This window comes from Accipiter gentilis, chromosome 16 (assembly GCF_929443795.1).
Source record: "Accipiter gentilis chromosome 16, bAccGen1.1, whole genome shotgun sequence".
Lineage (NCBI taxonomy): Eukaryota > Metazoa > Chordata > Aves > Accipitriformes > Accipitridae > Astur > Astur gentilis.
The window spans coordinates 6,340,481-6,367,589 of NC_064895.1; the positions used below are offsets into that span (position 1 = coordinate 6,340,481).

Genomic DNA, 27,109 nt, shown 5'->3' on the forward strand with positions numbered 1-27,109 from the left:
CCCAGCCCCAGGCTACCGCACTTGCAACCAAGATAAGAGCACAGTGGGAGTTTTTCCCAAAGCATGCCTAGGGTAGCTATTCCTGAAATATCAGGGTGGTCCTGATGTACCATTCAGACAGCAGAAGGCCCAGGTGTGGCCAGAGAGTGCCCGATGCCCAAATCACTGCACTTGTAATCAAGATAACAGCACAATGGGAGGTTTTCCCAAAGCATGGGTGGCTTATCCTGACATCTCAAAGTGGCTGGGGGCTGGGGGGGCTGCACCACCACAAATGTGGAAGTCTAAAATACCTCAGGTGATAGGCACTCCCAAAATATTTATTCGTCTCCATTGACCGTACTGGGAGCCTAGCCCAGATGGAGACAACTGCACTGCCAACAGCTGAAATTACCTAAAATGAAGACTGTCTTTTTCTCCTCATTTCATGAGGCCAAAGTGCTTCTCATGGCTGTAATCTTCTGCTCAGACAACATAAATATCTTGGGAGGGTATAATTTGAATCATTTTTTGAAAAGTATATCAAATTTCTGCTTAAATTTCCATTTTAAGCTATCTGACCATAGCCTTCTCACTTAAAACTTTATTTGTTTAATGGAAAAAAACCATATAACATGAAATAATTTTATATTAAATTGTAATAACTTATTTTTCAATAGATCAGTCATCAGGATGTTTCAATGTAACAGTTAATAAGTGCCATGAGAAGGGAATGGTGTAACATTTTACCAGACTTTGAAAATGTTCTATAGTAACTTCATTAGATTTTCAAAATTCATTATCAAATCATTCCATATGAAACAAATATCCAAAATGTTTATCAGGCAATGTTTGTTTATAATACAATGAAGTTAGTAATGAACTTAATGAATGTAATAACTTTCTAGTGGCTCCATATAACACAACTATGGAACATAGTCTTTTATTTAATGTTTGGTTATTTCATTTTGAAGAGGAACTTTCACAGCATTTTCTCATCTATTAATGTCTAAGCCTTCTACTCTCAATATGTAGGAAAAATGAGCAAATATAAATGTAACATTCTTAGACTACTCAATTAAAAGGATCTGAATCCTTAAAATTGACAATCTGTTGTTAAGTCTTTATTCTTGGGCTTATTCCCTTACTTATCTGTATTTGTTTTCCTTTCTTCCATCCTTTTTATATTTATCAAATTTGGGTTTCATTCAAGCTATTTTCTTAGGCCTAGACTGACAAAAATATTTTGATATACAATTCTATGGCAAACTTCTTGTGGTGTCTCAGGAGTTAAGGCATTTGTCAATTTTTTCCTGTACAGCAACAGCCTTCTGGATTACTCTTAGTCATCAGTTTTCCTGACTCACCTGAAAGCAGCTCTGCCAGTCTCATTCAGCTTCCCAGCAACATACCATGTTATCCTGAACAATTCTGAGGAGAGTATCTAGGGGTGCTTAGCAAGCTAAGACTTGCTAAGCTGCTCCTATGTCTTTACAGTGTTAGGAGGAAAAAGAGCTCGCTCAAAACCTTATCCACTCCTTTGAATTCCTTTTTATCCCAAGTCATATTAACATAAAATGCAAATGAAAGTCTTTATATGCAGCATCCACAATAAACAACCATTTACACATGGTTACAGAAACAGGTGATAATGGGAGAGAAAAATCATGCTTGATCTAATGACTTATGAGAAAATGAGAAATACCTCACCCTTCCCTTCTCCCTCCCTCTCCCTCTCCCCAGTTCTCAACCCTTTCCTGGTAGACTACGTTAGCTGTTTATAAATAGTCTTTTATTTCAAATTCCACATGAAGAAGACATGATTTAAACTTTTTCTGTGAAACTTATTTTTCATTCGTATCTAGGAGATAGTCTGGCCTCTCTTATCAAGCATGAAAAGTACTGTTTTGCTTCATTGGTAGTGTAAGTAGTCTTGTTGTTAGACCAGCTGTCCCCTTATATTTTGTTGAGTTGTCCACTAACTTATATTTAGCTCTAAATTCTTCCTTCCCTGAGTGGTGACCTGCAGCTCCAGCTCCACAAGATGCAGTGAGTCTCCATTTGAATTTACTTTCCTGTGCTCCTGACACTGAATTTGTGCCAGCTCTGACTTTTGTCTCTCTTTTCCATGAGCAGTTTAATTCACTAAAATGGCACACAGATGTCCTAGCTGGAGGGGAAAAAAAACAACCAACCAACCAAAGTGGATGACTTTCTGCCATTTTAGTGAATTGAATTAAATCACATCACAGAAATTCCAGCAAGAATCAAAGCTGATACATGTGAGGAGGGACAATACAGAAGCAAAGGATTGAGGAAGGAGTAGTAATGCAGGAAGAGGAAGAACAGAACAGGTCACACTTCTTTTAGGCAGCAGCCACTTGTTAGAGCATCTCTTCTCTGTGTGAATCTGCAGCCACAGTATGTATGTTTCAATGTCATGCGTGCCCTCTTACATAGCTTGTAAAGCTACACATTTACAAACATGGGACAAATGCAGCTCAGGACCTGCTCTTGGTTGATACCAGGTACAATCTTGGCTACAATCTGACAATGAGTTTGAGGTAATAGACCTCTAACATCCTTTTTTAATATATCTATATTGAATAGAGATATTTCTATTTCTGTTATTACTTGAGCAGTGGTGTCCAGACTCTGTTGGTGAACTCAAATAGATGACTTATAAGCCCTTCCCCCTGCCATGGAGTTGTATTTTGTATACCAAAAAAATTAAATGACCATGTGTTTTAGCGACCCATGCCCCACATTTTGTATCTTTTGCTGCAGATATAATACTCAACTTTGTGGGACTGGAAACAGACTGTCCTTGACAGTACTGGCTTTTACTTTTCTCAGAGGAGCACACCTCTAATTTTATTAAATCTTTTGTTACGTTTTGACATTTTCTGTGTGATGGACATATTTTATTTTATTTTATGATGGACTCCCATTCCCTGATAAAAAAGACCTAGAAATAAGTAAGAAGGAAACAAATCAGGTTTGCATATTACCTTCAACTTCTGTGTGCATTACAGATCTGCCTGCTGTACCAATTCAGGTGGCAATCTGACACTTTCAGCTTTAACCATGTCCACCTCTCTCTTTCATGCACAGCTTGGGTTGCCTGCCCTCCAGAAATTCCAGGCTAATGGTCAATTAACATGAACAGAGCAATTTTACACTGTATCCACAAACTGGTCAATACAAAGTCCCACCTGCACATGCTGAATGCCACAGAGTGAAGTACTTTGTGTAGGGGCAACGCCTTTGATGTACACATGTGGGCCACAGGATTCCAGTCTAACCCCCCATTCAGAATTTGTTGACATTTCCGAATTTGGGTACTATAGTGAGGAGGTTTTGAAAACTTTACAGAAAAAAACCCCACATGTGTCATACACTGGTTATAAGCTTGCTTCCCAAACCAGCCTTACGACTAAATTAACCACTAAGTTATATTTCACTTTCTCGCTTTCTTCAATTAAGACACAAACAGCATTGCTGGTAAAGAATATATTCCTGTCTAGTACACAGTAGCATAGAAATCATACAGCTAAATTAGAACTCTGATAAAATAGGCTGCTTAAAATACTCTCTCATTGTCATCATCATATTATCATCTTTCATCGTATAATGGGAAGATTATACTGAGACTACTTAGCTGTACCTTGTAGAGTTCACATAGATCTGAAAATATTTGTATGTATTTTGTGTCTGGGATATAGCTGTTTATTAGAAATGTAACTAATGGAAGATCTGCTTTGAATGTGCTTTTATAATAATGCTCATTTACTCTTTTATTAATGTACAATTTAATTCATATAACGATCTACAATTCAGCCAGGAGTTTTGCAGACTTTGAAATGTAGAGCTCTGGATATGCCAGACAGAATGTTACTACATATATATTTCATTTAAAAAAAGAAAACCAACTCCCCCAGCAGTATTTCTAGGAGATAAATTTGTGTAGTTGGACAAAAGAGTTATCACTTAGTGGTGTGAACTGCTGCCTAAATATAGTAAAAACTTTTAGATTTAGCATATATTGTGTCAATAGCTAAAAGGTACTAGCAAATAATATATTTTTGGCATTCCACATATGGTTTTATTTTTTTCTTTCCCTTTAAATTATATCACAGTAGTTTATACAGGTACACCCAAATTCTAAGTAGCTTTGAAATAGCAAATGCCAGTTTGTAGTTAGAAATATTTAGAGTGCCTGATCTAAGAAGATTTTAAAATGCATTATGCTCTAAAATGGTCTAAAGAGTGTATGAAAGAGTATATAAAGTGTAAAAGTCCATTTGAGTGAGATGTAGAAACATGTATAGGGATGAATGTTTTGACCAACACCTGTAAGAACTATTGAATGCCAGACCCTACATTCTGCAATGTATAAATCCTCCTTTAAATGATCTATCCTTTTTCAAAGCTGTTAAAATAATTTTAAGTAGGATTTTGTTGTTCTTTATTTTGTTAACAGCCAGATGAAGAAAATGAGATTATAAATGAGAATGAAATTTCTGTGATGTAGTTTGTATGTCCTGATGAAAAAGAAAAAAAAAGTTCTATTAAGAATTTCTATATTTCAGTATGTCCATTACAGAAAGAAAAGGGATTCAGCTAGGACTCTAAATGGACTTCTCCAGCATCAGTATTGCTTAACATGATAGTTTTCCTACTTATCAAGGATATTTAATGAAACTCTGAAATTGCATACTGCAATGAAAAAGGCATCTATGTCACTACATTGATTTGTTTCAGAGAGACAAAATCCTATTTCAGTTTTGTTTGGTTTTTTTTTAGGTCTGATAATATGGAGTATATCTACTCTAATATTGGAAAAACTAACCTCACACAAGTTCTACCTTAGCTGAGAATTTCTGATATTGATCAGTTTTGGGTTTTTTTTTCAAATGCTCAACTTTTTTGAAAAGGAGAAACTTCATTTCTTGTAGTTCTCCAGAGTTATTCAGAATGGAAAAAAAAAAAAGGCTAAAGCTGAAACTTGAAGTATGGTCATACAAAAAAAAAATCCCAAACATCTGGTAAGCTAAGACATGAACTTACACCAGTTCAGGTACTCTATGGTAACTACTTGAGTGTGTTCATATTAACAAATGGTGTGGTGCAATGATAGACTATGGTATGACTATCCAAGGGCCTGTTGCCTATATTAGGAAAATTCTTTGTGTCCACTCTTTCTTCACAATACCCATAGTTAATGCAAGCTGGTTAGCCTGCATTCGGTTGTGTTTAAACTTATCTTTTTTTATTAAATACAGGTAGGAGTTAATATACCCAAAAACAGTTCTAGCAGAATAGTTATTTACCAATAACTTACCAGCCAAGCTTAGTATTAACTAGTGCCCATAACCCTTATTCATCCTTTCTTAACACCTGAGATTTGGTTTCCTGTGAGGTAACTGACACAGCAGGGATTCAGATGGTGAAATTTTGTCATAATTGAATATGCTTATTTTTTGCTGAATGATTTGACACATGCATGCATACTTACACCTGTGCACACACATTCACAAGATTGTTTTTCTTCTTTAATTCACAAAAGAGTAGTTTGGAGATACAAGTTTTGACCATAAAATGGATAGCTGTAATGGAAAAAAAACCCCACATTTCTCCCAGGGTATTAGTAGTTACTTAACTAGTAATAAATTGAGATTAGATGATAGTGAATCACTGTTGTCAAATACATTTTAAACAGTACAATATATTTCGGCTATTTTTTAAATTTTTTTCTCTTTTAAGTATTGTCCACATGAATTTTTGCACCATTTATATTACATTCTTTCTTCTTTTTGCAGGTTGACTGGTATGAATCTACCTTCTCCTGTTATCAGCAGTAAGAACTGGTTACGACTCCATTTTACATCTGACAGCAACCACCGACGAAAGGGATTTAATGCTCAGTTCCAAGGTAAGAAACATATAATAGTGCAGCAAAAAAAGACTTTTACCTTTAAGCTTCGCTAAAGTGGTGTTGAAATTTTAAATTTATTTTTAAATATCAGGGACATATTAAAGAGCTGACTCATGCTACTACTGCTCTTATACTGAGGAGCTGTTATCCTTGTGTGATTAGGCATCTCTAGAGATTTACTTTTGGAAAAAGTATCTGCGCTTCACGTTGCAGTTTGCTCTAAGTATGTATTTGCTTTCTCACTTTTTCTATAATAAATTGCTTTGCATTCAGTCTAATCTTTGCTTTAAAAACATGCCTGGAATGCAACTTGCAGAAACTCAATTCCACAGAAAGACATGACCCTATCTAAACATTGTCTTCCTTCATTACTCAAAATCTAGCTCTTATGCAGAAGCTACATTCATCGTTTGGAAATTTAACTTATCCCTAGCATAGCACAAATCATATTTCAGGGTCCTGCATAGATTTACATACACAACTTTAAAAGAAGACAAGAGGATGTCAGTGTTGTTGTCAATTGCTGCTTATGTTCACCTAGATAGTCATTAAAATGCAATATTTTAGAATGGAATCTTTATTGATTTTTGTACTTCATAAATCATTACTCAAGATCAAAGACACTGTAGTTATATTGAAAGTAGAAGAGCTTCTTAATTTGTCTGTTCTTTTAAATTCTGTGCTTACATAAGCTGTTTCAACAATTTTACTCCACACACCATCAAATCATTTATGAGTTTAGACCTTCCTTTTTTCCTGAAACTGTAGGGCCTTTATCACTTTAGAAATGACAAATACACTGCAACAACTATATGTTTCTGGTGACTATGACAGATATGTGCAGTGGGTATAAAAGTATTTAACATATATATTTCTTTTCTTTTTAAAAAGATTTTGACAATTTTAGTAAAGAAATCTGTGAAATTTAATTTTTTCTTTTGGCAACTCAACATGAGTATGTATGCTGTGACCCTTTGCACTTACAACTTATTTTTACAAAGTTTACTGAGGATGCACATATAATACCACTACTGGTGACTATGAAGTTAAATGCACTGCTTATATTAACTCTATGTCTTAAGCCTGTTAACCGGAGATCACAAAACCAATGTGCCTCATCTTGCTGATGCACCAGAAAACTAAGACTCAACAGAATAATAAAGGCAAGTTTGGGATAGAGTAACCAACACTGGAAAAAAACCTTTTTGTTCTTTTTCAGTATATCTTATCTCTAGCCAAATACTCACCATGGAGTTAAAGCTTTAGGGAAATATCTGGGGAGATCATTATTTCAGATGCATAACTGTTGCTCTGCATAATGTATCAGATATTGGGTGTAAGGGTAAACTTGACTGATGTAGAATATGGCTCATGAATGACAAGTGGAAATATCTTATTACGATTCAGATTCTTACAATTATGGAAATTTCCTTTCTTAATTTAAATCATCCTTTTAAAATGCAGGTTTATACAATTTATTGTATTAAATACAGATATCTGAACTACAGGAGCCGCAGCTATCTATCTTGTCAGGGTCAACAGCAATTAAATAAATTCCTATGTTAGTGATATAAACATTATAAACTGTGTTAAAACCTAGGAGTCAGTGTTTCAACACACACTGGATGAAAATTCAGAGTGATATCAAAATCTGGTTAATCTAACAGCTTCAGTAATTCCTTTTTATCATAAGGTATTAATAATTCTTTCTATTACTTGTGTATTTGAGAACTAAGCAATAATTTGTGATTTTATTTTAAGCAAAAATAACAATGAAATTTATAGCTAGAGAAGCCTACTAGTACCACAAATCACAGAATAGCAGAGGTTGGAAGGGAGCTCATCTAGTCCAGTGCCCTCCTCAAAGAAGGGTCACCTAGACCAAGGTGCCCAGGACCGTGTCCAGGTGGGTTTGAATACCTCCAAGGTTAGACACCCCACAACCTCTCTGGGCAACCTGTGCCAATGTTTACCCTCACAGTAAAAAAGCTTTCACTTATTTTTAAGTGGAGTTTCCTATATTTCAATTTGTGCTTATTGCTTCTTGTCTTGTCAATGGATATCACCATGAAGAATCTGGCTCCATCTTCTTTATAACCTCTCATCTCACCAGGTATTAATACATACCAATAAGTTCCCCTCACCAAGCCTTCCCTTCTCCAGGCTAAAATATCCCAGCTCCTTCAGCCTCTCCCTTATGTTTTTATTTTGAGAAGCTTATTTCTGCTAAAATTCAACACTTTTGACAGATATTTCCACCTTAGGTGCTTTTCTCAAATAAAATAATTATTTAAGCCTATCATGAAAAAAAAAAAAAGTAAAAAATCCTGTGAAATACCTGACTTTGTTTTCTGGTGGAACACCCTGGCAGTGATAGGATGCCTCTAACATCTGATTATATCCAGAAGCCATTCTTACATTTGTCCTCCTGGCAAATCCTGTAGTATAAGCTATATGACTCTGAGACCTCTAAGAAACATTTTCCTTATAGACAACTATTCCCAATAGTTTAAACAGACTATTCCAGAATGCCCACATATTGTTGGGACTGATATGTAGTTGAACTGTCCTGTCTTTGAGACAGTTAAAGTAGATACATAGACTTTCTGAAGTAACCATTAAAAACTCACTTTTCTAATAGGCGAGTACTCATTACCAGTCTGAGCAACCCCAGGAATCTTTTTCATTCTTCTTCTGTTCTCCCAGGATTCCTAGATCTTGGGCAACCTCCTCAGGGCATTCAGGACTCTGCTTTCCGACATTACTTAACCTGATTTCTTCTTTTGCTTCTTGCTTAAAATCAGTCTGTGCTGTCTTTTTGTAATTGTTTGCTTGGTTCATTCATAAAGTGATTTTGTGTGTGTGTGTGATAAAGCTATATAATTATGCTGCACAAGAATAATAGTCTCCTTTGTTTGGGGGAAATAGAGAAGTCAGTAATTTTGATTGCAGACCTTCGATATTAAATGAAGGCAGCCTATTACACCTTGCCAGATAGTAAGTTATTGTATTCTAGAGTCATTACATCACATAGATTTTTTTTTAATAGCTGTCAGATATAAATGCTATTGACAAAAAAAAATTGCAAAAATATATTCCTCAAAAAGTGGTAGCTTGTGCATTTGCAGATTGCATCATAAGGACTGTGGTGGGTTGACTTTGGCTGGATGCCAGTTGCCCACCAAAGCTGCTCTACCACTTGCCTCCTCAGCTGACAGGGGAGAGAAAATGTAACGAAAGGCTTGTGGGTGAAGATAAGGACAGGGAGAGATCACTCAGCAGTTACCGCCACAGGCAAACCAGACTCGACTCAGGGAAATTAATTTAATTTATTGCCAATCAAATCAGAGTTAGGGTAATAAGAAATAAAACCAAATCTTAAAACACCTTCCCCCCACCCCTTCCTTCTTCCCAGACTCAACTTCACTCCCAAATTCTCTACAACCTCCACCTGAGTGGAGCAGGGGGACAGGGAATGGGGATTGGGCTCAGTTCACACTTTGTCTCTGCCACTTCTTCTTCCTCACACTGTTCCCCTGCTCCAGCATGGGTCCCCCACAGGATCACGAGTCCTGCCGGCAAACCTGCTCCAGCGCAGGCTTCCCACAGGGTCACAGCCTCCTTCGGGCACCCACCTGCTCCGGCGTGGGGTCCTCCCCGGGCTGCAGGTGGAGATCTGCTCCCCCGTGGAGCTCCCTGGGCTGCAGGGGGACAGCCTGCCTCACCAGGGTCTTCACCACGGGCTGCAGGGGAATCTTCGCCCCAGCGCCTGGAGCATCTCCTCCTCTCCTTCTGCACTGACCTGGGGGTCTGCAGGGCTGTTCCTCTCACATGTTCTTACTCTTCTCTCCCAGCTGCTGTTGCACAGCAGTTTTTTCCCCGTCTTAAACCTGTTCTCCCAGAGCACTACCAGTGTCGCTGATGGGCTCAGCCTTGGCCAGCGGCAGGTCTCTCTTGGAGCCGGCTGGCATTGGCTCTATTGGACCAGGGAGAAGCTTGTAGCAGCTTCTCACAGAAGCCAGCCCTGTAGCTCCCCCGCTACCAAAACCTTGCCACGGAAACCCAATATACAAATATGTTTTTGATATTTTTATATTTTTAATATCAGTCTATTTGTTTTTATCTTGCACATCTCTTGTGGTTTCACTGGGAATTAGGTTAAGAAGGACTGGAAGTCACTACAGGTAATGATCTTTTCTCATGGTGTATCGTTCAAGAGTTATTCAACATTTCCTTTCCCATGCAGATAAAAGCTTCTTCTAACCCTACTCAGTCTGTATCGTTTGGGCAAATGCAAAAGAATACCTATTTAATATGTGCCTCAGACCTCTTACTTCATTAGTATAAAAGCTTCTTTTTAATTTTTTTGTGTTTTGAAAAGTGTTTTTGTAATAATTTAATCGCTTTTATGGTAGAAAAAAAATAACAAATTATAAACTTAATGAACTTAAGTTATGAACTGATGAAGGCTAGAACGATGCAGGTTTAACTCAGTTTTAGATGGCTGAAAGACTGATTGAAGGAGATTAAATTGACATTTTTTGCTATTCTACTTTAGCCTGTCTTTGCAAGTGAGAGATTTAATCTTGAGGCTGTTAGTTTTGTTTCCAAAAAGTAGCAATCATTGAACGAATTGAAAATGAAATAGTATCTACTGTTAACTTACTTTTTTGAGACTCTAAATTTTGCTCTAGTTTGACAGAAGTCACTCGGCCTCTACAGAACAAAAATTGCTTCATTTGTTGAAGTTCATCAGATACACCTTAAAATAATCCCCAAATTATTTAATAATAATAGCATCCAGCCAATCCCATTGCTATTTCATTTTTATATCTGGTTGTGAGATTGAGTAAATTACAAAAAAAAACCCAAAACCAACCAAAAAAACCCAAACTGACCCACACCAAGAGGAAAAAAAAGAACAGAAGAACCCCTTAAAGAAGCAGCGCACACTGTTGAATAGGGAGTCGCTGAACCCAGCAGCCCCAAGCACCCAGGTACAGCCAGAAGCTGGAATACAGTGCTGTATTCTCAGCAGGCACACACCCGGAGCACACGTATACACCATACATGTACAACGCTCTGTTCACATCTGGCCACACACATTAACAGACAACACTCCGTACTCATATCAGTACAGACAGCACCAATGGCCTCATCCTGTTTCTCCTCTCTGGCTCTCCTCTCTGGTATGGAGAAATAAATGCATGGACAAGGTTGGTCCTCCCAGCAGCTGGGCTGAGATACTTGGTCTTCCCAGTAGCTGCCTCTGGATCCCAGTCTCCCCAGCTGCTGGCACTAGGACATATGACCCCCCGAGGCTGCAGCCCCACTGCAGTTGCTGGTACTCAGACCTACATGTGAACACACACACACACACACACAAGTGGGTCTCAGTCAACCCCCGGGTCCCATGGTCTTCCCAGCAGTTTGCTGGGACCTTCTGGCCCTTCCAGTAGCCACGTCCTCCAGGTCCCTCACCCTCTGCGATACACAGGCCCTCCCACTCCTCTAGCTCCTAGGCTATTTCACCCACTCACCAGGCTGTATCTTTGGGAACGCTCACACGCTCACTTGCACACCCACAGTCACTCGAGGTGCTGCACCATGGACACACAGCTCTCCAGCCCATGGTCTGACTCCAGTTGCTGCACTCAGACCCCCATACACAAACATGCGTAGAGAATAGAGTCCCACACCCAGGAAACGTGTTGGAAATTGAGTTTAATCAGGAGACGGGACGGACCATGCTAGTCAGGCACAGGGCATGGTCACACACTCATAATGACGAGCCCCAGTTTACATACAACCAGCCTCTTCCATTCCTTCATTCCTATATTTTCACATATCTGTTCCTCTGCAAACCACCTGTATTCATCCCTTTCCCTGATGTTGGTTCCTGCCCTAAATACTCCATAATCAGCCTTGGGCAATCCCCAAATGCTCTTCCCCTGTACCCCACAATGAGCCCTGTACCCCTGGGCAGGGACCCCCCTCAGTCTGTGAGGTGACCAGAGAGCTCCTGATGTGGGGTGTCCCCTGGGACAGCCCCAGAGAGGCCGGGGTAGAGGTTGTGTCTCTACATTGGGCATTGGGGTTCCCCTGCTGGCCCAGGACCCTCTGAGTTTCTCCTGGGCTTGTGGAGAAAGACCTGTGATGGGCTGATGGCACCTGTGATGGCCCTGGGAGGAGGCAGGGCAAGGTGGTATTTGTCTCTCCCATCTCCCATCATCTCCCTGTGCTCCTTCGTGTGTGCACAGGTGAGCTTTTTATTGCCTAACTGAACACGTCTAGCAACATCACTGGCTTTTCAAAAGCACGTCAATATGGGAGCCAGCACAACACACCTCTTTAAGCAACAACGGGATAAGAGACTTTTTTCCTTTTCCTGTTAAGAATTCAGATTATCAGACTTTTTCTACGCTTAGCATACAGATATTTTATTATTCTTTTCAACTCATATCAAATTTACATCATATTTATTATCACGTTATCATAGCTATATTATTGCTGTAACTTATCCAAAACCAATAGTAGCAAGCAGCCAATTTAATTTTATTTTCTTCATTTGCTTTTTGACCAAGCAAACAGAATTATTATAATTTATTTCATTAAAATATTGGAACTACCAATTAGATTTTAAATTATGTATAGTTCATTTATTTGTTCAGCAAATTTTTCAAATTTAGACCTTTCTAACATGCATTTTTGCAATATTTAGTGCCCCGAGTTTTAACATGGTCAAGAAAACCAGCTTGCTAACATAAAAAATTAAAGCAGTGTATTAGAATTACATGCTTGAATACATTAACTAAATATAGTTTTAAAATGCTTGGCAAGCTGAATGTATAAATAAAACAATGGAGTATAAAAGTTATACTTAACTGGTGGGTGTTTGGATTTCACCTTGAGTCATATTTATTGTCCCATCTTCCATCATGCCAGAGCAGAAGGTTAAAGAAAAGTTTAAAATTTTAAAAATTAACAGATATGGAGCGAAGGGTTTAGGGCTTTTCTCTTTTCTCTCCCCCCCCCCCCCCTTGTTACTTTATTTTGATTTTTTGATGTTTCAACATTGATTTCATTGATAAAAATAGTTACGCCTCAATTTACCAGTGAACTTGTGGATTTTTTTTTTATTCTTTCAGAGTTTCTAGACAGAAGGAGACCTGGTTTAAATGGTCCCAAACCCCATAACAAATTACAGCGCAATGACGTGCTTTGCCTTGTCTCCTTCATGTCTGCCATATCAGCAGTGTTGGTCTCCCAGAAATCAACACTCCCAGTGGATATAATTGGACTCAGTTCTTGTTCTGCCTTGTTCCATGATGGCATTGCCGTAGGGGAAAAGATGTTACATTCACTCAGTTGTGAACTTGTTTTTTTTCATCCCTCTACCCTCACCTATGCTGATATACAAAGACTCTTTGCATATATTCTTGCAGAGTATATGATTTATCTTATACCAGTGCTTCCTAAATGCATAAATTCCCCAGAGGAGAAGAAACATTAACAGTCTCACTATGAGATGAAAACCTAGCGCTTCCCAGGAACAAAGCTTATCAATGTACACAGAGTGACTTAAAAGGTGTGATAATGAATCCCCTGCTTTTGCATAATTACAGTATGTATACTACGCTTGTTTAGCTTTTGCCTATTTCCAGAAAAATAGAAGAAGTTTGTTTTAATATCTTTGGTTTTCATTTTAAGACAAAGAATCACAATACTTTCTATAGTAACTAAAACTAATCTGCTTGAGTTAAATATTTACTTCAAAATTCCTAGAAAGAGAATAAAATAAGAAAGTTTCCAAAGCAAAACTTGATTAATGGGTATGTGCCACTTTTACAGTATGAATCAGATCTCTGTTGTAGAGAGTTTCAAATTAAGTATGCTATTTTTGGCAAGTTTTCGGAGAGGTTCAAGGAGGTATTACATATTTTGATCGTTATGTACCGGAAGTTATCTATCTGCTGTGTTTGACTACCTTGAATAATTCAGGATTTAACAAACAGATAATCCTGAAGTCAAACAATGAATGTAATAGAGGCTGCTGAAATAAATGTGTACTAATGGAAAACCATGAGTGAAATAATGTAAAATCAACCACTAGGTAAAGTAGTTCTTTCAATGAATTTTTGTAATTCAGTGAGTCTGCATATAAGTGCATGTCTATCCTTCCCACACATTCTTTAAAACCTTAGAAATGGTGTTTGAAATAAGTGAAAAGTGTTTGTGGTATTTCCTTGATGCATGGTACTTTTAATTGGGGGTTTCAAATCTAATTGTCACTTAGAGTAAATTTAGAAAAGAAAATTAGTAAAAGCAGTTGATAAAATAAAAAAAAGCCAGAAGAAATTCTTAATTTCTAGCTCTTAAGTGATGCTGAATATAATTTCCCATTAAATAGTACTGAGACAATGATTCATATTTTGTTAAATTTTATTATCAAGAAAGTAATCCAGTCTTGAAAATGTCAACAAGTAGATAATCCACCATCTCTCTTGGCTGTTCTTTTCTGTGGTTAACATGACCACTGTTAAATATGTAGTCCTGTCTTCTCAATTGTATTAGTCTGGTTTGATCTTTCTGTGTCCAGTATTCCTGTTATGTTTTCCCTCAACAGAGTGAAAAGCCTTTTGTTGACCTTAAAATTCCCTTTTTTGAAGCACTAAGTCACCTGTCAATCTCCTAGATAAACTAAGGAGGTTGAGCTCTTTAAATCTGTCTTTGGAAGCAATTTTCACCAGTTATTGCATTTTTATTTTGAGTTGGTGCTCTTTGAAACTTCCAGTGACCACTTATGTGATTTTAGTTATCTTAAAATATCAGATTAACTTGTACTGGATCTACAGCTAAAACTACATTTAACTTTTTTTCCCATGTGTGTCTTTTTTTTCCTACTGCTATTTTTGCTAAAAAGAATCATGAACACATAGGAAATTAACTAGCTGAGTCATGTTAAACTATACGACATAACTTAGGGGCATAAATAAGTTCTCTTAACTGTATTAATATGCTTATCATGGCTGCTGTAGGTAGACTACGCTTGTTCATTTATCTTTTTTCTTCCCTTGTTTTTTGTTCTTTCACATTGTGTGTTTCTTCCTCTGATAGCATAATTGCAGATTTCCCCACATCCCATTAGTACAGTCATTGTAGTATCAGAAAGTAATTTATTTTGAAAGTCTTTTATTTTGACTTGTTTAGATTTGAGTAAGAGCCTATTAAACTATTTTCCCCAAATTATTGTTTAGTGTAATTGATTTACATTTCAAGGATACTTATTCAGCTACGTGGTAAAATCTGTATCAGCCTACAAAGAGATAAATTCTCAGAGAATGCTTATTTATGAAGTAGGAAGGAATAAATCTTTCTTCTACTAAAAGTAAGCTTCTTTTGGCCTAAGCTTCATATGTGACTGTTGATTGTGAATATCTCCCTTTTTGGAAATTAACTTAAACCATCCTTCTCCAGTCTGATTTTCAGTCTGTCTCAAAACTTGAGTCTCTTAATGTATCCTACATTGGCACCTGAGAATATAAAATACCCAATGCCGTTAATCACTGGTCTGTATTTTCTCATTTCTAAATTTAGGTTTGATCAAAAAGGAGAATTTTAATCCAATAAAAACTATAATAATGGAATCAGTGTTTGACATCTTACCTTCCCACACATTGAATATATATTTAGCCTCTCCGAAAAAAGCTTTGATTTTTTTTGCATGTATACTTTTGTCCCTGTACTAAAATCACAAGATACCCTTTATTAGCTTAATATTAGTCTATACCTTGTGATAAGGAAAGAGCTGGAGAAAACATGCAGACTGTTTCCTTGTGAATGTGGCATGTACATCCTCTAAGAGCTAGCTGCTTAAAATACGTACTCCTGTAGTGCCTCTTTAAAATTCGTAATCAAAGTAATTTGCCATATATATTGGGTTCAGCACATCCTTAAGATAAAACTGTAGCTGTTCCCCCCATTTTTAGAGCCTTAAAGCTTTTTCTTTTTCAGTGTTTGACATTAGAAATAATTTTTGGATTTTTTTGTTAAAACTGCCATCTCATAAAGGCAACATGCATTCTTAAGAGAGATCGGCCATCTTGTCAGTTTTGGTGTCACAAAATACTTTTTTCTCAAAATTTAAAGCAAAGCCTGAAAGTTGACTTAGAATGACAAAAAGAAAACATATGTATATGTAAGAGAACTACACTTACCAAGATTACAGAAGAACTGGACCCTAGGATAAAGCTCTGTCCTCAAGACACTCAGTCCAAAGCTTAGGTAGAATTTCTCAGTGGCAACAGAGTGAGACGTTTGACAAGGTACTGAGTGAATCTTGTTTTATGATTTTTTTGGAGACAATCCCGATGTACTCAGTGTGTTCTGTGATAGTGTATATTCATAGTGTAAAGTGTGTTGATACTATTTTCCAGAACTGTGGAGGGCATCTGCAGGCATTGAAGACTTGATGCCTGCTGAACTTGGTTTATTATGATATATCATATATTGATAGCACAAAGGAGCTAAGGTAGTCCGTCAGGGCAAAGGGCCAGCTAAGTGACGTGCAGAAGGTTAATGGAAAACAAATGGCTGTGCTTCTTTTTAAACTTGCAGATCCTGTGTCAGCTTATACACACAGATTGAGAAAGATTTGTGTGAAAATCTATTGTGACATCAATTTATCTTGGGGCTGTACCATTTGTTCACTAGTACTGCATGCAGAGATTTCCAGCACAGGGAGCAGGTGGAAGGTCTGATAATGACAGACAGTACTTTGCTAGACTGATGGAACAAGGAAGCCAACTGATCATGAACCCACAGCTTTTACAGGTAGCCATATAGTAGAAACATCTATGCCTGCTGTGAAGCTCTCTGGAGTTATAATACTGATTAGTAGGGAAGATTTTGAAAGCTGTTAGTGAGAGAAACAGTGAGATAGTGTACTAGACAGAATACTCTTCAGGCAGGGAATGCAGAAACAGCAGACGGTTGCTTTATTCCAGTGAGTTGGTTTAAACTAGAGGTCCTATGGAAAATGGCAATGCCTCTGTGAAAGTCAAGAAGTGGGTAGCTGAGAAGCAAAGCTGGCAAGGATCCTCCTAGGTTATTGAGTCTGGGACCTTGTTTTATCAAAGAATTTATTATAGAATTCCCTTCATAATCTAAAGTGAATGGTAAGATTGAGAATGGTTGTTTTCTTTTATTCTCGTAAATATTAAACTTATAGAAAGAATTCATGGTACAACGGTCCCTTGTGAAGCAGAAGAAAACTTATAGATAGCTAATGAACTATTTACTGGTCCCACATGATTTTGAGTGATAGGAAAGCAATGTTTAATCTATAAGCCAAATCCAGAGGCCATACTGATACTGCCAAATGTGGAATTGTAGATAATTTCTTCCAGGGCCAAAAAATGGTAATATTCCCATAATTGTGTCTTTGGAGGAGAACCCAGCAAGACTGAGGCACTAGCAACTGTACTGTAGCAAAAATAGAGAACTGTTCAAATACGTTCCTTACAGTGACACTGGCTTAAGGCTGGACAGGAAAGTCCGTGCTTGTGATCACCAGGTACTGGGCAATATGCTGTTCATCTTCACCTTCAAATATCTGTACTTGGGAAAAATCTGCAGTGAAAGGCAGCCAAGAGCTGAACTCAGCAGAGCAGCAGCAGAAGCAGCTTGAGGAAGTACTAGCAAATGATGTCAGAATATTTTAGCTTTGAGTGGTAGCCAGTATTCGAGGCCTTGCAGGTTATTTTATGCAGAACGAAAAACTGGCAAGGTATTCAGGTATTTGGGTAGTTGGGAAAAAAACCATGTTATGTCATCCAAGATATACATGAGGACTGTTGCAAAGAATGTGCTAGGAATCAATGGCAAGTGTTAGCTTTCTCGGTATGGAGTCACATAAGAATATTCTCAAGGTATAACTGTATTAGATCCGAAAGAGGGTAAATTAGATCATGTTAATTGAGCCGTGCTTATAGTATCTTATCTGGCTTTGATATGACTTGTGTACTGCACAACATTTACCTGTTTTCATACATGCAGTTAAATGTATGTGTAATCAATTAATTTCATATGCTAGAAGTCCTAGAAAAACCCACCAAGGTCTTAGCCACTTACTGTTTCTCAGCCAAATGACTTCTGGTTATGGGTTACTATTATGAAATAATAGAAAATAGGGTTAAAAAGGATCTTGATAAGCTAACCCTGTATCAAAGAGGAGTCAAATATATTTGACTGCTGTTTTCAGACCTTAATTTAACATGTTCTTTAAAGCTTTTAATAGCTAAAATTCCACAGTTTCTCTGGGTAATTCATTGCAGGACTTCATCACTTTTACTGTTAAAAAACTTTTTTCTTGTGTAACCAAAGTTTTCCTTGCTACAGATAAAGACTGTAAGTTCTTGTGCTAGCCCTAGTGGAACTGTAGAAGGTATCTTCCTCTTTGCAGTTCCCTTTTAATGTTTAAAGTGTATGATAACTCCTCAAAACCCTTTCTAGATTAAAGTAGTTCTCAGTTATGCCCTACAAATGGACAATTAGTTGTGCTTCATACCATCTTCAGTTTCAGTTTGCTTTTCCATATTTTTCTTCTTACTAATTTCTATTCTGTCTCCCCTAAGCAAAATTACACAACTAGAGAATAAGATTGCCAATAAGAATAAGAATAGAATAAGAATAAATTCATAGCCAACCTGAAAATATAGGAGAAATAGTTATAAACTTTTTATACTGTAATACAGATAATTTGAAATTCCTCTTCAACCACAAATTACAAGTTCTCTACAAAATCTTGCATATCAGGTAGGAGGAACCCAATTTAAAACAAAACAAAATGAAACAAAAACTATTAAAAAAAAAAAGCTTCACAGTGGGAGAAGCTGGGTCTGAAAGGGGTCCTACCTTCATATTGTCTGTGTAATTATTAGTTAATTACTAGTTAATTACTATCAGAGGAGGAAAATAAGTTCTTCAAGGAAGTCAAGAATCTAAGTGAGTTTTACATTTTTTAGAGAAATTTCTTTGGATAATTTAAGTTCTTCTTTTTTCCAGTTAGTTTTTCATTTGAGTGGTAATTTACGGATCCATAGGAAGCATATGTAACTGTTTAATATAATTTCCTTTAAACTTTTTTTTTCCCCTAGTTTTAGGTGTTTGTTTAATCTTTATTTAGTATTTTCTTTGAGTTAGTACAAGTTTGTATGGTGATGGAAGGAAAGACAAACATATTAGAAAGTTTTCCCTTATAGTCCCAGCAGGCAACATTCTCTGAGAAAACTGAAACTCTCTCTTACATCTTAGAGGACACAGAGCTGCCAACACTCTGTAGGGCCTCTCTCAGTGTATTTTCAAATATAACTTCAAATAAGAATTAATTGCTCCATAGACTACAAGAACATAATAGCCCACAGTAAGAAGTACTTCATAATATATTCATAGAATTCACAGAAAATTGGATTTCTTCCCTTGAAATTATACTTGAAGAACTTGCATATGTTAAAAAATTTTTTGTTAGCTTGCAAGTTCATCTTGTTTATAATCAGTGGTTCATTCAAAAGCACCTTCCAGTGTCAGAGAAAAATTATAAATATATTGAATTTCCTTAAGAATGCTGACAATGCTTTGTGTAGATTTCAGATAGGTTGTCACTGTTTTCAAGGCGCATGTAGAGTTTGTTAAAAAAAAAAGTCTCACTTGTCTTATCTTCTTCAAATCAAACAAAAAACCCAGATGAACCATCTTTGCTCCAAAATGTTGTGTAATGTTTAAACCATGTAATTAAGTGGACTCGTGAAGAATTAAAATTAAAGACTCATCAGAGATCAAGATTTAAATTACCTAGTTTACTTTTGGAAAGATATTGATTCTGGCAGGGTTAAAAATTTGTATATAGCTGTTTTGGTTAATAGTTGTAAATTGTTTGGGTAGTGCCTCCAGAACTGGTTATATACACAAAGCTTGATTCTCTATTACTTTGTACTTTGTATAGTTATTCGCAGCTGTGAAATATGTATATTTGAAAAATATGCATGTGCAGAGAATATTTGAAAGACTAACTGCTTCATGATTTTATTTAGTCGTGTGTAATTTTTAAAAACATTGTTTAAAACTATAATGAAAAAGCAAACCTTCAGATTTCATTTTCTTGAGCAATTTGGAGTATATCTGAGGTTGGAAGGGCAGTTTTCAAAGAACCATCCCGGGAAACAAAACTGTGGAAAATAAAAATAATTTAAAAAAATTCATTTTTGTATGAATTGTAGGAAACCATCCCTGCTGTAATGAGCTGCTGTGTATAATATGCTTTTACAATAGCAACAGCAGTAGTACAATTCTTTTGTGAGTTACTCGCTCTTAGAAATTAATGTAAGCAGAAAAAATGGAGAAAATTTTCATTTTTAATTTAGAGAGGTAGGAATGTAGAGAAAGCATAATACACTGAAGTGCCTCATGGCTCCAGAAAATAAAGCTGATACTACCAACGACTGTTTTCACTTTCAAAAATAACAAATTCAACAGTCTTTTAGCATTTTTAAAGTGCACTTAAGGTGTATTATTTCTAAAAAAATCACAGTAGAAATATATGACTTTTACAAACATTTTTATATTTCCAGTTCTCTGAGACCAAGAAGAAGAAAAAGATGATTATGTGTATTTGGGTGTGATTCAGCCTTAATGAAAATATAGATTTTTGAAGCCATAACACATCACAGTTCATTTTGAACATGAGCAATGCTCCTCTAAATCTTCTCCCTAATGATAAATGTTCATTGAGTTCTTTAAAACTCAGTGCAGAAAGGACTCACTGAAATATTATGTACAAAAAACCTGTAATTTTTTCCTCTTTTTGCAGTATTTCTGATCTACCATTTTATAGCTATTTCAAAAAGAAAAAAAAAGATAATTTCATTAAGCAACCATTTGCAATATATTGATTTTAAAAGATCAAATATTCAATGAGTATGGTTTGAGCTAAGAAAACATTATAATGCCTTCAATATGCTATATACTAATTTGTTTACAAAAAAAACCCCCAAACATTAAGTCATAGATGAATGATAAACAAATCTTACACTACTCCTGCTCTAATTAAGTAATCTAACAAAACTAATATGAAATCTAATATTTATGTGAAATTAATTTGAATATAAATCTAGTGTCATATAACCCTCGTGTTTCAAGGAAGTTCTAAAAATTGGAATGGAAATACCCAGTCTACATGGAACTGGGGATTGTCTGACTGTCCAGGCTGATAGCTTGCAGAAGCATGAAGCTGTGCTGAGAGGTTAGTACTACCACGGCGAGCACATGGTGTGTCTTGGAGTGTAAAGGCAGCATGAAAGTTCAGCCCCAAGGGTTGTCTAGCCGAAACAATTTCAAACGGTGAGTAATAGTCATGTTCTGTAGGAAGTCCTGATTCTTCTGCCCAGAAAGATAGTACTCATCAAGGCCACAAACAGCTATCTTGTCTACAAGAACAGGAACAAAAACCTCCCGAAAGAAGGTCAACGTCCACGTACAAGAGAGGCATATTTACTGTGTTTATAACAATGTCTAAAGGTATCATAGTGCAGGTCATAGTCTGCTAAAGTAACGAGGGGAGGAAGAATCATTCCTTTGTACCAATGAGATGAGATTTACCTGCTGAATTAATTTTGGCCTCTTTCTTCAACCCACAGAGATAGACTTAGACAGGTGTAAGAATAATCATGAACATTCATAAAGGGATCTATCTAACTCCATGCCTGTCTCCAGCCTTGGCCTGAAGCAGATTTGCAGACTTCTTGCATCCACATTTGCCAGTGACTTTTGGCAAAGAATTTCACATGTCTACTACTTGTATGAAAAAACACTTCCTTTTATTAGTTTGAAGTCTTACTCTTGTTAACTTCACCTGTTGGCCCTTGTCTTTTCATTACCGAGTTAATGAGTCATGAAAGGTCTTTTTGAAGTTCTTCAGATTGCAGTCTGTATATAAAACTTCTTACTGAAATTTATCTGAGCTTAGTTATTTGTGAACATTTTGCTTAATCTCATTGATTGTCTGAACTTTCTCAACAATATTAGGTCTTGCTTAACCAAACCTATACAAATGTTTTAAATAGTTAATTTTCTGTTTATTTTCATCTCTTCTCTTCATTTAAGTAAACACAGACAACTTACCAGTTATATTTTATACTTCAAATGCCTTGAGCAAGATGTGTAGGAGAATTAGCTTTCTAGGACAACCTTTTCAATGGCAGAATGGCAGCAGGTCTAGAATGTATCAAACCAGCTTTATTCAGACACAGATATAGATTATTATTATTTCAAAGTAACCTAACAAGGTTTTTTAATCATTGCATACTAGTTTTTTTGGAAGTACTTTTTCACAAGCAGCAAATCTGAATCCAATATATGTCTATACTATATATAGAGAGAGATAGATAAACACACAGAAATTTCCCTGACTGATGGTAATAGTTTTCTAATATCCTCAAAAGACACAGGGACTGTCCTTCTAATGTCTCACTGTTACTTTTATTTTATTACCCTTCTGATTAAACCAATGAGTAAAATTTCAACTGTTGGTAACATCCTGGGCTATAAGTGGCCCTGCTTCAGTAAGAAGGTTGGACAAGAGGTCCCTCACAACCTCAACCATTCTGTGATTCTGATCCTTTCTTAAGACTATATTTCTGCAAAGTTGTCATAATCTTTTCTGCAAGGTAATTGTGCTTAAGGTAAAATTATTTTCTTCACAGAGGTTCATACATATTAGAAACTAAGATCTTCACAAAAATCAGAGTAGGTTTGAATGGAGGTTTACAACTTGAAACTTTAACTTTCTTAATCCATTCAAATAATGCCAGGCATATATTCTTTTCATGGCTGATTTGAATTTAGCTACAGCAAAAAGTTAAGGAATACCACTGGTGCTTTCCAGTAGGCTGATAAGACTGTCTTGGACTTCCAGGGCTCAGCTCTGTTCTCCTCTCTGAATAAGTATCTCATCTCCAAAAGAGTCTTGAAGTTATGATTAACAGAAAAGGTGAAGTGAGTTAATTCAGTTAGCTTAACTGAATGTTTAAGTGAAGACAGCTGAAAGGTATGCAAACTTTAAAAAGTAATCACTTAAAAGGTGGAAAGTGCTGTTCCTACCAGACATTATTAACATAAACCCATTCCTCTTTTTGTGCTATTAAATGGCAAATCATCTTTGAAATCAGGAAAACCTTTTTAATGGAAGAGCAATCAGGAAGTAGAAAAGTATCTCAGAAAAGGTATTCAAATGGGATTTAATGGTTATAAAAAGTGCAATTTAGAGTATTTCTTTTATGTTACAGAAGGAATTGAACTGGTTCACTCAAACTACAGTGTTCGGTAGTCTCTATTTCTCTTTCAGAGGTTGAATAGTTTGTATTTTAAAGACTATTCTTGCTTAATTCTTTTTAAAAATAGAAGAAAATACTATGCAGGCCACATGTGAAAACTTACACACACATGTATAATAGAGGCAGAAGTTTGGTATTTATATTTCAAACTATCCCTTTCAAGCTCATTGATCCCTGTGTCTCACAGATACCTACATTTGGCTGTTAAAGTTCTCCAGACATAAAAGCTCATGTCACCTAATGTTACTGCCTAAAATGTAGGAATCTAGCTTGAATAAGTGGTGTATGTTTCTGTTATATTTTATGGAGAGGAAAAGGCATCTCCAGAGGGTGATTCATTGTGCCTATCTTAGAAGGGGATGAATTGCCCCCTTGAGGTAGCTATTTCTCTTCTTAAAACATACTTTTTAGATGACTGATCTTAAGTATTGTAGTATTGTGAATCCCCTATCTAATGTTCTTTCAGAGAGATACAGAATGCCTTTTTCTTGACATGTGAAAAAACTCCAGGGATGGAAACTGCAGACCTCTTTCAATGCTTGACTGTCCTAACAGTGAAAAAGTTTTTCATATATCAAGTCAGAATCTCTCTTTCAATTTATGTCCACTATATTTCAAATAAAGCTGATGGGTATAATTTTTACCCATTCCTGAGAAGCGTGCTTCAAGTATGGCTAACAAATACCTTCAAGAGTGAATTCCCACAAGGAATTTGAGTGATGATTACCACTTTCACCCTAAAGTAGGGTCACAGGACAAAGAGGAGCAGGAAAGTATAGTTCTTTTCTCTGTCTGCTGTATAATAACTCAATGGTTTTAGCACTCACCCGTGAATGTAAGCAACGTGGGTTTTGAATCCTCTAAGAATTGCTCACATGTTTTACGTGACACTGTCCTGGTTTCAGCTGGGATAGAGTTAACTGTCTTCTTAGTAGTTGGTACAGTGCTGTGTTTTGAGTTCAGTATGTGAAGAATGTTGATAACACTGATGTTTTCAGTTGTTGCTCAGTAGTGTTTAGTCTAAAGTCAAGGATTTTTCAGCTTCTCATGCCCGGCCAGCGAGAAAGCTGGAGGGGCACAAGAAGTTGGCACAGGACACAGCCAGGGCACCTGACCCAAACTGGCCAACGGTGTATTCCATACCATGGGACGTCCCATCCAGTATAGGAACTGGGAAGTAGGGGCAGGGAATGGCCGCTCGGGGACTAGCTGGGTGTCGGTCGGTGGGTGGTGAGCAATTGCCCTGCGCATCATTTGTACATTCCAATCCTTTTATTACTACTGTTGTCATTTTATTAGTGTTATCATTATCATTATCATTATTAGTTTCTTCTCTTCTGTTCTATTAAACCATTCTTATCTCAACCCATGAGTTTTACTTCTTTTCCCGATTTTCTCCCCCATCCCACTGGATGGGGGGGGGGGGGGGGGAGTGAGTGAGCAGTTGCGTGGTGCTTAGTTGCTGGTTGGGGTTAAACCATGACAGACACATATTAATAAATTGAGAAATTTATGCTGGTGGATGGACCACAACTCCAGGCAATATCCCAAATATGCATTACAAGAGTTGTGCTGTTAATTTCCCATTAAATATGGAATAATTTTAACAGACTGGTTATGCAGTGTAAGAAAACAGAACGTAAGATGGTACTTGATGGAAATTTTAGTACCTAAGTCTAGAAAGTAATCCTAAGAAAACCATATCCATGAGGTTTACCCTGCCAGAAGCCCTTGGGGTTCTTAGCCTTATTGTCTGCAATGATGTCTCTGTATTATGTGTTCTTGTCTTAGAAGAAAAGAAAACACCACATTGCTATCAAATCCATTTCATCCCATGCAGCTACAATTGTGTTTCAATCATCTTTCATCATTTGAACACCTGTTTTCCAGATTTAGACATAAATGTCTGCACTTGCAACATACATAGCGCAAAAAGTGCTTTCTGCAGTACTTACCCAATTTCAGCACTTAAGAAAAGCCTGCTTCACTCTGAGGTTGCAAAAGCAGCAAAAGTCCAATATAGAAATAAATACAATGAAATCACAATTTTTAATGAGATATTTAAAGGTATCTTAACTTGCTGTTCCTACCACTTCACTTCTTAGAAATATTTGTATACGGATCAGTGTATAGTGTAGTAATCATAAACTTTATCCCATACGTTGACAAAAAGTAACTGATAAACTGTGGTATTATCTTATGGATTTATACACTATGAGGTGCAAATTACTGCCATTTTAAAAATGTTTAAGTTGATTTTTTGTTTCTGTTTGTATCTAGGATAAATGGCTGCATGTTAAGATTGTTAACCACTGCAAGATCTAGAAAAAAAAAGTATTTAATATGAATCAGGAAAGGATTACTGCTTCTTATAATTTTGTTGTTACTGACATGCATCATGATGTTGCCATTAGGATTCTGATACACAGAGTCAGTCGCTAGCTATTTTGCTATTGATATTGGTTTTTTGCACAATAGTTTTGAATTGTCCAGGCTTGTTTCACAATTATTTTCTACATCTGATTTTATTTTCAATTGATCAAGTTGTTCCCAAGCCACAGAACTAATTAATTTCCTGTGAATGTGTCCTATATTTTCACCCTTTTCTCCTACCATTACAATTCAAATTCTACACCATGTGTTCCTTAATGTATAACTGCACTAGTTTCTTCTCATGTCTCTTCCTACTTTGCTCCTGATCCCTCCTATGGTGCCCTGACTACTTAGTAGGGATAGGCTGAGAGTTTGTCAGCCATTCAGCTGGCTAAACAGAGGAAACAGATATTAAACCTCTGATGCATCTGTTCTCTCTCACAAAACCTTGTCCCTTTGAGAGCTCTTACTCTCTTTCTGTTTCTAATTCAGTTGAAATTGCCCTGTAGATTCAAAAGGGGTTAGGTGAGTCAAAGAATGTGACCTGCTGGGATCCTATAACATTAATCTCCTTAGGAAACCTAACTAAAGACATGTCTACTACTGAAGAGTGAATCAAATTAAAGCAGATGTGAATGTCACATTTAAAGCTTGTGGTGCTCAGATATATGTAGATAATGTATTGTACATTTAATATAAGAAATACGTTTTTAAAATGTTTCAGGTTTTACCATTTGCAGCGGCAAACATAGGAAAACATACATGTAATTAGGACAGGTTTTTCTTTTCTTTGACCAGAAGAAAATTTGAATTCAAAATATTGCAAATCCCAAGAATATCTGTTTAAAAAGGACATCTTCTGAAACATGATAAATGGTTGTATTTTTGTAAAAATGTATTTGGTTTATCACAGAAACTGCAGTTCTTTCAATCTGCTTGTAGGATGCCTGTGTAGCTTTGTATTATCGTAATGTATGATTTGGCTGCTGTATGTCCTTTCTATGAGGTTTAATAATGAATTACCTTCTTTTTGTTTGCTTGTTTTCTCAGTGAAAAAAGCAATTGAACTGAAATCAAGAGGAGTCAAGATGTTGCCCAGCAAAGACAGTAACCACAAAAATTCTGTCTGTAAGTTGTTTATACTGTTATCTTTAGTGACTGCATATATCTTCTGGAGTCCTATTAAATATACAAATCAAAGAGAGAGGTGTTAGGAAGCTGTGGTTATAAAATGGTTATTATGCTTTCAATTGTCACTGAATTAGAACTCCACTGGTAATACTGAGGTTGTAGAAAGCAGAATATGGTGTTGTAATGTCTGAAAAATATGGGTATGTAGAAAAACACACACATTTTATATGTCAGGATGTTTTTTATATCAAGATATCTAGAATTTAGAGATGCAAGGCAAGTTAGCAAATCAAGGCACAAC

General features: G+C 36.5%; 1 protein-coding gene across 1 annotated transcript in view; it reads left to right on the forward strand.

The window, feature by feature from the left end:
* Positions 1–27,109, forward strand: part of CSMD1 (CUB and Sushi multiple domains 1) — a 1,244,565-nt gene that overhangs the window by 738,418 nt on the left and 479,038 nt on the right. The window contains exons 6-7 of the mRNA XM_049818613.1: positions 5,802–5,914; positions 26,728–26,805. Of these exons, the coding sequence (XP_049674570.1) occupies positions 5,802–5,914; positions 26,728–26,805 (191 nt within the window). The remainder of the gene's footprint in view (positions 1–5,801; positions 5,915–26,727; positions 26,806–27,109) is intronic.